The following is a 13,914-nucleotide window of genomic DNA, read 5'->3' on the forward strand; positions in this document are numbered from 1 at the left end:
TTCCAGAAAATCACGAGTGAGACTTTCAGCTATAGACAGAGGCTTCAGCCAATGTATTGGGGTGGGGGTGGGGAGTGTTTGTTTTGTTGTTTTTTTGCTTGGTTGTTTAGTGTTTGGATTTTGGTTTATTTCTTTGGTTTGGTTTGGTTTGGTCTGGTTTTCTCAGGAACTTTCTTCATACCTGTTTGCTTGGCTCGTGTTCTTCTTTTCCTGGTTTATTTGATACCAGGTAAATGTGGATAATATACTTTTAAATACTATCATCTACCTATCTTGCTAGAGTGCAAGTTTCTAGAGGGTGAAGTGAGTTTTTCTCTTTTATCTCTGATTTACACTTAAGATTTTAGAATAAGTTCCACAGAAAATAGGATCTCAGTATGTCTCTATATTTATTATTGGACAAATAAAAAGATGCTAGGTCTTATTTGTTCTACAACCCCAAATATGATAAGAAATGGTACTATAGAAAAGTTTATGTCTGTATGATTTTAAGTTTATTAAGCATAATATCATTTCTGCAAAACTATGCACACTGTGTGTTTCTAAAGCAAGAAATAACTAGAGCATTCGCAGTGCTGTACGCCATGCAGAACAAATGGCTTCTAAGCAAGAATTTGAATAATTTCCCCCTCTTCTAATTCTTCGTAACAAATACTTTATTTATCTGGAATTCTTGCTTGAAACACACATGTGTCTAATATGTGGAAACAAACAGAAAGCAAGTCCACTTGCACTAGCTCATGTTAACTTGCACTAGCTCATGTTAGTTAATTCTGGGAAAAACTCATTGGGAATTATGACAGATATCACGGAGGAGACATGGAGTCCACACTTGCATAGTTTCATGTTTTAAAACCCCCTCACTGATGGTGGAGCTAAGGGAACAGTGGCCTTTGACTGCCCAGCACTGACCCCACTGTGAAATATGGTTGCTTGCTTCAGTGCGAGTCAATACAAACCATTTTTAAAAGAATTCTCAATGTATTAAGATACAAGCATAGAAAACATCTTAGTAGAAATTTCATACCAACAGCTATGTTTAACTCCTATTTTCCAATGTGTAGATTCTCTTTAATACCCTTTAGATAAATGGCATTACTGTTGGGCATATTTGGTTTTTAGTTTAGCTTAGCACTTAAGAACTAGAAAAGTCAAGGGGACCAGTGCTTCCTTCTCTTTTCTGGATTTATGGTCATGAAGTTTGTATAACTCACGGTCTTATTCATATAGGAAATATTTTATAGGGGCCTATGTAAAATCATCACTATAGTACTAGGGTTGTATTTGTGGAATATAAAAACGGAGGCTCATTTTAAAGCAAGAAGATGGGTTTTTGGAAAAAGACAAAAACCAAGAACGTTTATTGAGCTGTTGTATTGTGATACAGCCCACAAGCTGCTAATGTGCAGCATCCCTGATGACATGGTGCTAAATACAATCCCATGACTATGACAGGTCATACAATTTTCTAAAAGGAGTAGAATACTCTTGTACCATGGTCTTATTTTTCTTAAAAATATATATTTTATTACTATAAAACATACTGTAACTAATAACCATGATATATTTTTGTATTTAGTTGTAAAGTGAAGTTAAGCCCAAGTTTGAAATAATTATGCATATGTTTGTCATGCAAATGTTTGTCATTTACTGGCAGTCAGTCTAGAATTAGGAAAGTTTGTCTTATGTATTAAGGCCACAAAACTGGTGAAATGTAAACTTCTCCCCTAGGGGTCTTGATTTTTTCCATTGGGAACCAGTCTTCATATGGGGTACATCTCATGGGCTTCTCTTTCCCCTTGCTGCTCTCTGCTTTGCCTTTGCTTCTTGCAGTCTTTGATGGCATATGACAGAAGATGAAGAAAAGGAGCGAGCATCTTCTTAACTGGAGTGTGGTCCTCTATCCTCATCCCAATGAGCACCAGCCATTACCTTACCTTATTGGGCTTTGGCCTAACCTGAAAGCTTAGACTATGAGGGATGAAGAAAAATTTAGTGTTGTCTGTTTTCAATTTTCAACTGCATTCTTGAGTATGAAGAAACAACTAAGCCATTTATATTAATTTAAAAGAAGTGTGTGGAAGTAGAATTCACATCAGACCAGAAGATGAGCTTTTATATTGGAAGCATCCCATCATTGTGTGATTCTGGGTGTTTGCATTCTGGACAAGCGTTGTGTCACTGTAAGATGGTCAGACCACAAAGAAGAAAAATTGTGTGTGTGTGTGTGTATATATATATATATATACACACATATATAATTTAATTTTTTACATTTATTTACTGGGGGTTGGAGGGTATTAGCATAAGTGTAGAGATTCTCTAACATTTATGGCCCAAGGGATTGAAATCGTGTTGTTAGGCTTAGTGTGACTAATACCTCTATCCACAGAACTGTCTCACTAGCTGTGTCTGACTTCCTTGAACCCTTAACTGCTATTTAACTCTAAACATTAAAAACCCCCTCCCCACACACGTAAGCTCTTTCTCATCTGTCTCAGTATCCTTGAGGAGGTTGAAATTTGTGTTCCCTGCTTTCGGTATGTGAAGTCTCTTTGACTTTTTTCACACAGACCTAGGGCTTTCAATTTGCAAGCTTTCTAGAATTTTCTAAGACTGTTCTCTAAAATAAAAAATGTATATAACATGTATTAAATATAACATATCTAATTTTAAACCTCGATTGAGAAATCACCTATTAAAAATGATGTTAGATAGATGTCATGCTTTCCTATAGCAAGGGAATATGCCGTAAGGCGGTGATTTCATCTGCATGTTTGATTTTATTCTAGTGAATATTATGCAGAACAATGGGCAGCTGTGAGGACTGAAACATCTGACAAGTATTAGACTTCCTTGAAGCAGAGCCCAGATGCAGGTTGTGGTTCAGATCACTGAGTCATCCAGGAGAACACTCATGGAGAAGCTCTAATTTAGTGAGGAAGTAGGATCGGCAGAAGATGTTAGTAACAAGAATTCTAGCCTCATCCTGACCTTCCTGGAGCACTAGAAAAATTTCAGTTCCAGCAAAGATTTCTGTCAAGACAAAAAAAAGTTATGTTTTTACGGCACCACCCTGGCAAGTTGTCTGCTATATCCTTTGGGCCTAGATAAGAACATAATCTCCCAGGCGTGTCCAGGCAAAGTGTGTTCTACAGTCAACAACCAACTTGGGACCAAGATTTGTCTGTAAGAGTCAATAACCTCAGGAGATGGTGGATGAATACCTGACCCTAGGAAAGGAGATCTCGGTAGACTACAGCAACATATATTCTCAAAGGAGCCAAATTATGTGCACATGATATCTTTAGGAGTGTGTAAAGAGGTCTCAGATAATGCCACATAAGAAAGTACAGTCTAAGAAATTGGAGATGCATGGATACCAATTAATAAAGGCTTGTTCTACCATCATCTATATTTCAGGTAAATAAGTCACAGGCTTAATAATTGGTCAAAATCATACAGTTGTCAAGTACACAAGGATGGTCATTTGCTTTTGGTAATTGACTAGAATATTCTGGAGCAGAAAAATCAACTGGTGGATCTATCTCAGATCTGCTTAAGTCAAAATTCTTTTCATTGTTACCCTTATAAAAGGCACTCTACCGTGTATAAACCTTAACAGTCAACTGTGATAACAATACACACCGAATTGCTTCTCAGACATACTGTGGTGCTACAGCCAGTGTGGGGAAGTTTGTGTAAATGGTCGTATCAGTGAGTAAGAAGTCAGAGGAACACGTGTGAAGTTCTACAGTTATTCCTTTTACAGAGGAGTCAGAGGGAAAATGAGAATAAGACAGAGACTGGGCTTCCACCTGCCAAGGGTCTGGTAGAACTGACTCTGTACTGTTGCATCATTTCTTACAGAGCAGAGTCGGGGAAGTGAACCTAACAGGTGACAGTAGGCTCCTGTCGCCAGCGTTGGCTGCTCCATTCTAGGTCTGTGTTGCATATGCGGAGTTTTTATTTAAAAAAATACATGAAGTACCTCTTCCTCGGGAAGCATAGGACAGCTTAAGGCTAGGAGGCATACAATATTTCCCTAAATGTTTTGAGAATGAAAACAACACATACTTAAACAGTAGTTGTTGTGATGCTGCTTAGCAGAATATTCTCCTGGAAATGTACAATGTCATATTGCCTGAAACAGTGCGTGATCTGAATAGTTCACGTTTCATACAAATATTTCCATATGAAAATTAAATTGCAGATGTAAAGCAGAAAAGGAGAGGAGCAGGGGACAGACACGGTGTCATTTAAGTATAACAATATGTCTTTCAAGTAATTTCAGCTATGCCAACAGCCAACAAGCCATCTTCTCTATTACCCGTGAGTCTAAGTAAGAGGAAGATGCTAGAAGAGTTTATTCCTCTCACCAAAGTTACATTGGTAGATCAGAACCAACATGTGCCCTTTAACAAGTTAGAGCTGCTCAACACCCTTTGTTCAATGTGCTGCAGCGGTTACCTATAAATCCTAGGTATTGTTGAATGACATTTCTAAATTTTATAATAGCTTGTTTCTGAAGTTTATTTACGATATTCAGCTTCACTGGTTCACATTTCAATCCATTCTCTATGATACATTTAATAATGGTACTCTTTATAAATAGTTCTCTTTTAATACCAGATTAATTCAAATACTCAAGCAATTTGGGGATTAATAGGCAGTCCTCCAAATAACCTCTGACTCAACTAAGTGGCATCGATTCTTTGGCGGGTGGCTTTGATGCAAGAGAGGAGTGTTAAAAACCCAGAAGTTCAGACCGCAAAAGCCCAGAAGAAAGGAAGGGCGTTACTACTTTATATTACATGCTACTAAACAGTCCCCTCCCCTCAACTCTTCTGGCAGGTGTTGGAAGAGAAATGCTTAGTTCAATCATATTAGGGGGGATTATGAAGAAGCTTTAAAATCCTAAGCCTGGTATGCAGTGTGAGCAGTGTTCAGAGAGCTTGTTCATGAGAGCTGGTTATCATAGACAATTTGAAAGAAACCCAAAAAACAGCTTCCCTGGTAAGTGCAAAGCAGAGGCATGGGCTGCCTGTGGGCTCTGTGTGTGTGTGTGTGTGTGTGTGTGTGTGTGTGTGTGTGTGTGTGTGTGTGCAGTTCAGGTGTGTATGCTTACACTCTATCTTTATCACAGACAGAAGATGCCAGTGATCAACATCGAAGACCTGACAGAAAAGGACAAGTTGAAGATGGAGGTAGACCAGCTTAAGAAGGAAGTGACACTGGAGAGAATGATGGTAAGCGGGTGACCTCTGGAATTCACTGGAAGAGACAGCTTGGCAAATATTCAAGCCTCTCAATTCCTTTAGTATATACTGGAACAGATCAATGTATTTAAAAATAAATTATTGGTGGAAAACAATCAGTGTTGAAGAAAGATAATAATTAAATTTATTTCATGAGCCCAAGTGTTAGAAAGCTAGTTTTCCCGATCCAAGTGTGGCTCTTTGCCTGTTTTGGTACGACCAATGAGCTAAGAAATGTTTTATAGCTTTACAAAAAGACCAAGTAGAAGAAAATAGGGGAAAATTTGAAACAGATGGTGTTTTACCTAAGTACTAAAATGAAACAAGGCATGGAGACATTTTGGTTTTCTTCCTTATAAGTTGATGAGATAGTCTTCATTTTATATAATATTTTGATGTTGGTGGTGTATTTAAAAGTACAACCTTATTCTCTCCAGCCCTGCCCTGGTTAGTCACAAATAAGTCCACCTTCGTCTTCCTTTACAAATAAAGATGATTTCAGCCACAACACCTCACGAGTTTCTCCTAAAAAAGAAAAAAATTCCCATCTGATAGCTCTTGAGAATAGTGTGAACCAGAGTCTCTGCATTAAATGTAATAGAAAAGAAAAGGCAATAGAAAACTTTCACCAAACAGTAACTGAATCTCAAGGAGTGTAGATATGTGTATTGGGTAAGTTCACTTCACTTTAGAAAAATTAGCAAAACAAAAACTTCTTCATGAATATGTGTGTGTGTGCATATATGTATGTATACACATCCTTAATAGAACAGAGTGAAGAGTTTATATTCTTGTCATGCATTGCTCAAACCTTACTTCTAAACAAATACATTTAAGATTTTAGCTTAGTTTTTTTTTTTTATAATTGCCTCCAACTGTCATGTCCATAGTGACAAAACCTGTTTTGATATAAAGATAAACTCAAATCTTCAATCAGCACAAAAGAACACAAAACTGACAAGCTAAAGTCCTTATTATACTAATGAGCTCCTGAGTGTCCTTTGGTCAGTAATGTAAATATTTTAAGATTTGTTAATCACCTTGGAGTTATTTATTTAGGGTAAACATGACATATACTATCACCCATCTCTCCCACTATTTAGAATATTCTTGCTTTTGCAAGTTTAAATAACAATATTATACTGTAAACCTCACTCTTTTCAATCCTATGTTGTCTTCCTACTACTGTTTATTTCTTCCTTTTCTTCTCCCACCTCCTCCTATACAGATATTTTGCTGTATATTTAGAACACATGTGCATGTTCGCATGTACACACACACACACACACACACACACACACTTTGTTTTAGTCTATTCTTGCTGCTGTAAGAGATTAGAACACATTGCATGCCTTTGCATACGTGGTAAATCATTTTGATGTCATTCTCTACAGTTCTGGAACTGTGCTCATCCAAGTCCAGGGCCTGTGCCCTCATTCCCAGGTAGTATCTTCTCAGTGAGTTCTTACATAGTTCAAAAAGACGAGGGAGTGAACCTGTCCTTTTCAGTGCTAACACTGATCGATCATGAGCTAACCCTCAGGGTGAAAGCTGCTGTCAAAGGTTTCATCTCCTGGTACCATTAGATTGGGACTATTTCCAAATATAGAATTTAAAATGCACATATATATTTATGCATATATACAATTGTACATGTATGTGTATATGGTATACAATTTTATGGGGAAAAGTCACTAAATTATTTACATAACTTACAATATTACCTATGTAGCTCCAGCACTGAAGCCTGGTTGTTTTCTAAATCATAATCATAAGGCTATAAATGAATGCCCGTTTCGGCAGACATTAGCTTGTTAGCATCAGTTCATCACAGGCTCTGTTCTAGGTGTCTGGGCTACTAAACAAAATAGCCAGTCAGTGACCTCTTAGAGCATATGCTGTACACTGTTAGGAACAGTCACTGAGTTAAAGCTGCAAGTCTGCACTTCTGAGAATCTGACACTGAGAGTAAGCCAGGAATTTAGCAACTGCTCACTCTCCTCCATCTTCACACTAAAGGTTTAGGAAGAGAAGAGAGACATACTTTGGAGAAATCTCCCACTTGTGTTTCCTTGACAAAGTTAGAGGAAGGGCCTGTTAGGAAATGTTAGCTCAAGGGTCAGCTTTCTATCTTCTGGAGACATCTAAAAGGGAAGTGTGGGAATGATTTTTTCCCACCCTGGAAAAGACGTGTGCAATGGCAGAAAACAGATGGAATCATCTTCAAAAGCTGTGACATAGAAATATATTGTAATAAATACATTTGTATCGTCTGCAGAATTCTGTTCTTATTCTGAGTTATCTCTGTCTCCTTCCTTTTAAGGTTTCCAAATGTTGTGAAGAAGTGAGAGATTATATTGAAGAAAGGTCTGGAGAAGACCCTCTAGTGAAGGGGATTCCAGAAGACAAAAACCCCTTCAAGGAACTCAAAGGAGGCTGTGTGATTTCATAGGCGGGAAGGCATTTTCTTAGAATATTTAGAATTTTAATGATAATGCAAACTGTTCTCCTATATAATTAAACTGTGTATGTTGTTTAAATTATTAAATTTTAATAAAAATAAAGATGTAATAATATGTAAACTCATTTTTTCATGAAGTATTTCACATAAGGTTTAACAAGGAATTAGGTGTAATATCGATGAACCCTGCTTTAGAAGCAGTGTATTCTAAACTGCCTTTGCAGTTTTATATTCCTTCATTTTTCTTTCAATATTAATGATACTTTTCTAGAACTTTTTTTTGTTTATCTGTTTTTTTTGTTTTTTGTTTGTTTGTTTTTCAAGACAGGATTTCTCTGTGCAGTCCTAGCTGTCCTGGAAATCACTCTGTAGACCAGGCTGGCCTCGAACTCAGAAATCCACCTGCCTCTGCCTCCCAAGTGCTGGTATTAAAGGCGTGCGCCACAACCGCTCGGCCTCTTCTAGAATTTTTATAGTTAAACATATTTTATTCTCAATTTTCTCACAGGCCTACAAAGATTATTGTTTCAATACGCGGATAATTTATTTTAGCAAAAAACTATGTATATATATACTTTATATGTACTGTATATTGTAGTATATTGTATACTACATATTGCCTATTATATATAATATACATTAATTATTGAAACTTTTTCAGTTGTTTCTTTTTTCCCTCACCCCAATCAATAGGGCTATTGTTAACATAGTTTCGTGTACATTCTTACTCAGTTCTACCTGTCACTAATGATGTGACTTTTTTCCAGAGTGCCAACTGTATTAAGAGTTCTGTCTGTGGTCACAGAACATAGTGAATTTAACCAGTTATGAGCACAGGGTTTGGAGACATAGAAGTTGGCCTTTGCCACTTTCCTGCTTAACCGAATTTGATGCTTTCATGCTTCTTCCTAAGGCATGGTTTCTTCTCTATGAAGATGAAGATAATACTGGTTGTGGATACAACTAAAATGCTCAGCATATATTGTCTGACACATGGTGAGACACAGTAACATTTAGCTATGAACCATCACAAATTAGAAAAAGAACTAGAAAAAAAAAACTTTCAAGATGTTATCAGTTATAACCCTTTCCATTCCATTCCCATAAAAGGTCCTCACTATCACAGTGCATACCATGCTTAGGGCAAGTCACACAAAACAGGCATTGCAGCCACCATGTCTCTGGTTCTGTAAGAAACAACAGGTATAATTACATAAAGCAAAGCATTTTATTATCATTGTCTCCTAATTGCTACCTCCCATGGACAGTGAATTTTGAATACTTTAGTCATCAGAATACCACAAGACAAAGTGATGCCCATCCCTTCGGTGATAGAAAGCAAACTGTGTACTATTTATTGGTTCTGGCTGACAGTCTGAAGGTCCACTCAGTGTTCTCCCACTAGATCATAGGAAATAGTCAACCCAACCCATTTTCTCCCAAACAGGCAAACTATAGACTCAGGATGTCTGGCAGACGTCTGAGGTCAGGGCTCAGGATCATGGGCTGATGTCGACATCCTTTTCTGAGTGTCTTCATTTGAGAAACCATATGTTATAAAGACTCCAGGGTAAATTATGCAATCTCATCAATTTTTCCTAAGGAGAAATTACTTTTCTTCTACTGAGAAGTACAAAAGTCAATTATTCCACCGACCCCAGCATTTCCATCTATTGTCTTTACTCCCTGTTCCTCCATAGCAACATCACCACCCATTTTACTATTACATGTAATTATTTCTTGGACTGAAGTCTGTCTTTAGGGGTTTTCCACCCACAAGTTAGTGTTTATTTAACAAACAGTTCCATATTTCCTTTCTGTTCTAATTGAATGCAAAGTCTTTGTTAGGACATTCAGCAACAGGCAAAGCAGACTCTAAATGCATATCTCTAGTTTCTATCCTACACCTTGATACAGATGTTGAAGTCTGATGGTTCAAAGTTAAAACCTCAGTTCATCTCCTGCATGGAGAATTTTGAACAAGCAAATATAACTCTTTGAAATGTATAAAATGAACTAAGGATGATCTTTATTTGGGTTTTGTAATCTCTTAGCTCAGAAACAGTCACATAGAAACCTTAATGAAATTCACTGCTGTAATCCCCGTAGAGTCCCTGTATAAATAAGAATAGCTGCCAGGGTACCCTGATCTTCCCATTAAAAATTGGTCAAGTTGATCTCCTCACCTGAAAGGTCTCCCAACTCCATTTCGGCCTGTCTTTTTTTTAGATAATTTCTTATGCCCCCTCAAGATTATATTTATATACTTTGAAGTCATTTAATATTACTTTACTTTGAAATATAATTTTAGAGTCTTCATTTAAATGTGATATCATAATTTTCCAAAGCCTAAAGTTTGTAACAGCCAAACCTATCACAAATTGTTACTAGAATTAGACTGACTTCATTAATATTTAATTCGACTAAAAACAGAAAAGCATATACTTGCCAAATGTTTATAGTGGGCAAGGCAGAATTCTTATGTACTACGTTAAGTTTATTATTGAATAAAAATACATATTGTTGGATTTTCAATAAGCAAGAACACAAAGGAGAGAATGGCAGAGGAAGATATCCAGACAGAAGGAAACGAAGCTGTGACTGTCCCCCAGACAGCACAGCTGCCGCTGACAGTGACTCTGTTTTCTTTAGAAACTGTCATTTCAGAGCCAGGGGTTACTTGGTTCAGGGGAGTTGGCTAATGCAGTCAAAAGCAAAACAAAAAACAAAGAACAACAAAATCTCCTAGAATGCCTCACTGTTTGGCTCTTCAACAAAGCCTGGTGGCGTGTTAGTAAGCATGAGTAATTATACAATGCATCATTTGAATCACATACACTTTGCGGTGCAGCTTGTAGGGCAGTTCACGGTGTAGCGAAAGACAGAGAGGAAGACCAAGATGAAGACCAAGAAGAGGAGCCAGAAGAGGAGGGGGAACAGCCCAGTCTTATTTGGATTGAGTGGATTTTAGTCAATTTTCTGAAAATTCTGATCACAAATTTCATCAGTTCCAAAACAGAGTCATATGTGAAAGCTGGTTACGTTTGACTACCAGAATTATCATTTGTGATAGGGTCTTAAAGTCTTATATGAACATCATAGAGGAAGGAACTGGTTGGTATAGCAAGTTACAAATGCCTGTGGAGGTGTTCTGGGACTTGAAGGCATCTCTGTCTAAAACAGGAAGCACATGCAAATGCTTAGCCTTGAATGAACATATAGTTCTACAAGTTGTCCTGCGATTGCTTTTTTTTTTTCAAATCAAACTCCTATAAATATCAAATGAATCCAGAGCAAAACACTTATGTGCTAAAATACCTTTCTTAAACCGTCATTTTAATAACCTATGCTATTATCATTTATTTTTATGATTTCAGAAGGCAGATTTTGGGATGTGACCTAGTTTGTTTTTTTCCTAGAAAAGAGAAGCAGAAACGAATGTGGATTTTTTTTTATTCTTTTATTTTTTTATTATTTTAACACACATGATAACATAAGGTCCAGAATACTGTTCCAAGAATTCAAATTAGCATTTTTTTTACTGCAACATAACTTCTTTTGATGTTTTTATAAAGAACCTCCTTCATATGATTTTTAGCAGTAAACTTGATATATTTGGAAGAGAATTTTTAAAAATTTTAAGTTTTAAAAGTTTAATTTCAAGATCATGATTTTTTTACAGTCTATAAGTGCAAATATTTGCTTTTCTGTGTGTGTGTCTGTGTGTGTGTATATATAGATTGTTTGTTTGTACATGTATGTGGAGACCAGACATCAACACCAGGTATCTACTGCTATTAATCTTCACTGTATTTTGCTATTTAATTAAGATAGATTTTTTGCTAGTTTTGTACATGCATGTAGTACATTCTGATTACTTTCTCCACACACTACTTTGTTTCTTTCTTGTGTTATCAACACTCAACTCCAAAGTCCCTTTTCAAATCCAAGTCTTATTGTTTCTCTTTCTGACCCACTGACTTTAATCAGAGCAACTGTCAGCCCACAAGTATGGAACTGGAACTGTGAACTGAACCTAGAGGGATTTCCAAAGGGGAAACAACTGATGTAGTAACTCTCCTCCCCAAATCGACCAGTAGCCAATAGTTCGCCAGTAGGGCCCCTGAAGCCACTCCTCCATCCATGCTAGACAGCCAACAGACTCACTCTTGTGTAACCTCAGTACAGAAGTCTGCATCTACTGTAAGCTCATGCTTGAGCCCCAACCAAAAGTTGGTGTTTGCAGTCAGTCCCCCATCCTTCAATTCCTTTCATACCACGATGTTCACATTTCCCATGCCTTGGGGAGGAGATCATAGATGGCTTTCTTAGGACTGAGAAGGCATGCTTCACTTATTATCAAATTCATGAGCAGCCATGAGTCTCTGCATTCACAGTCATTCACTAGCAAGCAGATCATCTGATCAAGACTTAGAGTAGCACTTGTCTATAAAAATGTTTTCTGGAAGGCCGTTTGACTGTATATTAGTTTAGCTAAGATACTCCCAAAACTATGACCTCACCACCCACAAGTTTTGTTAAAACAGATTTATACTTCCCAGCACAAATTTCCTCTTGTGGAGTCGGCCTTGAGTATAAGCACAGGACACTTGGTCACTCCCACAGCGCTGGTACCATCACTGCATGAACATATCTCAGTTTTTTGGGATGAATTCTTAAGCAGAGCCCAGAACTCCTCAAAGGGCTAGACACACTAGCTGTGCAGGAAGCTCCAGGAATCCACTGATTTCTGTCCCAACCTGCAACCTATCGCTGTAGATTATTAACAAGTTCCACTGTTCTACGTGTTTATTAAGGATCTGAATTGAAGTTCTCAGGTTTTGAGTGGCAGGCACTTTTACCAGTCACATCATCTCCGTACTCTTTTTCATTTATTAAACAGATTACTATAGATTTTGGCCAGATGCTTAACAAAAGTTTATTCTGTCTACACCTGCAGTTTCCTTATGGTATGACTTAATATCTTAGTCATGCTACCCTGTAAATAACTTTCTCATGGAATAATGCACAGTATAAAGTTGTAACACAGTTGAATCCGCCAGTACAAACTATTATTTTTTTTTTAAATATATACTTTTAAAATTTTTTTTTACTCTGGGTGCTGTATAGGTGATTCAGTTCTTGCTTAGCATGTATGAAACACAGAGTCCTCGGAACAACAGCAGGGACAGGAGCTAAAGAACTAAAACAAACGGAACTCCTACTTTAGAATACTGGCAATGGAGCATCTCCACAAGGATACTTGGGAAATTCCTTACTGTGACTCTTCTTTGGGTCTTAAAGTTGAATGCCTACAGACCCCTCCACTTTTTAAAGTTACTGCATCATTTTACCACCTAAAACCAAATAACAATAAAACATTTCCACATTTTAGTTTACTTTATTCAAACAAGATATGCTGTGAATTTTCTGAGAATGAAAGCAAAAATATAAATTAATACTTAAACTTTAAGTCTCATAGGCTGAGGAACATGCTCATGAACCAATATGGATTTATAAATATATATCCTTGCATGCAACTAGCTGATTAACAAAGAAGAAATTTACTAGCCAAAATAGTCTATCATTTAAGACAGATATAGGTACCTTAATTTTCTTTGCCAACTTATTTAATTTTGGTATAGGACCTGTTTACTTTAGCCCACATTCATCTAAGTTCCTTTCACTGGCTTACATAAGCTATTTTTAGCCAACCTTTTGACATTAAGACATAGGGAATTTAAAACAACAACTGGGTTCTTCAGACAGATGTGAGTTTGTCTTGACAGTTCACTAAGAAGCCAAACTTCACCAGACAGTCCAACTCTCAACCTGACAAATTCTGGTATTTCAAATACAAAAAGTCCAACGTTTAAACATTTCCTTTGTTAAAAAACAAAAACAAAACCAAAAACGATTGAGCATATTTAGGTCTTAGAGACACCACACACCCCAGCAGCTCACTCTCTTCCTTCACTTCATAATTTTAAAATGGGAAAACAAAACATAAGTGAATTTTAGCTATGATGGCTCAGGAAGAGTTGGAAGGACTACCAAACAGCACTCATTAAATAGCCCATTGTTCTTTTCATCTTAATATATTCAGTGAGGACAGTCAGCAGAGCCTGGTGAGAAACTGCACAAACAAAGCTTGTGCTTACTAAACAATGATGGGTATCTAAGGTCAGGTACCCT

At 37.0% G+C, this 13,914-nt stretch overlaps 1 protein-coding gene across 5 annotated transcripts; it reads left to right on the plus strand.

Annotated features, from left to right (window-relative positions):
- Positions 1-11: 11 nt before the first annotated feature.
- On the plus strand, positions 12-8,366 carry Gngt1 (guanine nucleotide binding protein (G protein), gamma transducing activity polypeptide 1). Of its 5 annotated transcripts, none has more exons than XM_017321388.2 (3): positions 12-229; positions 5,147-5,249; positions 7,582-7,831. In XM_017321388.2, the coding sequence occupies exons 2-3, from the start codon at positions 5,154-5,156 to the stop codon at positions 7,708-7,710; spliced, it is 225 nt and encodes a 74-aa protein (XP_017176877.1). In that variant the 5' UTR covers positions 12-229; positions 5,147-5,153; the 3' UTR covers positions 7,711-7,831. The 5 variants fall into 5 exon arrangements, with proteins under 5 accessions (XP_017176877.1, XP_017176878.1, XP_006505049.1 ...); XM_017321389.2 differs by lacking the exon at positions 12-229 and adding an exon at positions 2,802-3,423; XM_006504986.2 differs by lacking the exon at positions 12-229 and adding an exon at positions 3,808-3,942.
- The last annotated feature ends 5,548 nt before the right edge of the window (positions 8,367-13,914 follow it).

Source organism: Mus musculus, chromosome 6 (genome assembly GCF_000001635.26).
Source record: "Mus musculus strain C57BL/6J chromosome 6, GRCm38.p6 C57BL/6J".
NCBI lineage: Eukaryota > Metazoa > Chordata > Mammalia > Rodentia > Muridae > Mus > Mus musculus.

What these genes read in the sequence shown, in the direction of transcription:
- Gngt1 (XM_017321387.2), top strand. Translation starts at nt 4,929, where the DNA reads ATGCAGTGTGAGCAGTGTTCAGAGAGCTTGTTCATGAGAGCTGGTTAT. An exon ending in TGACACTGGAGAGAATGATG is followed by an intron (nt 5,250 to 7,581) that starts GTAAGCGGGTGA and finishes CTTCCTTTTAAG; the next exon opens with GTTTCCAAATGTTGTGAAGA.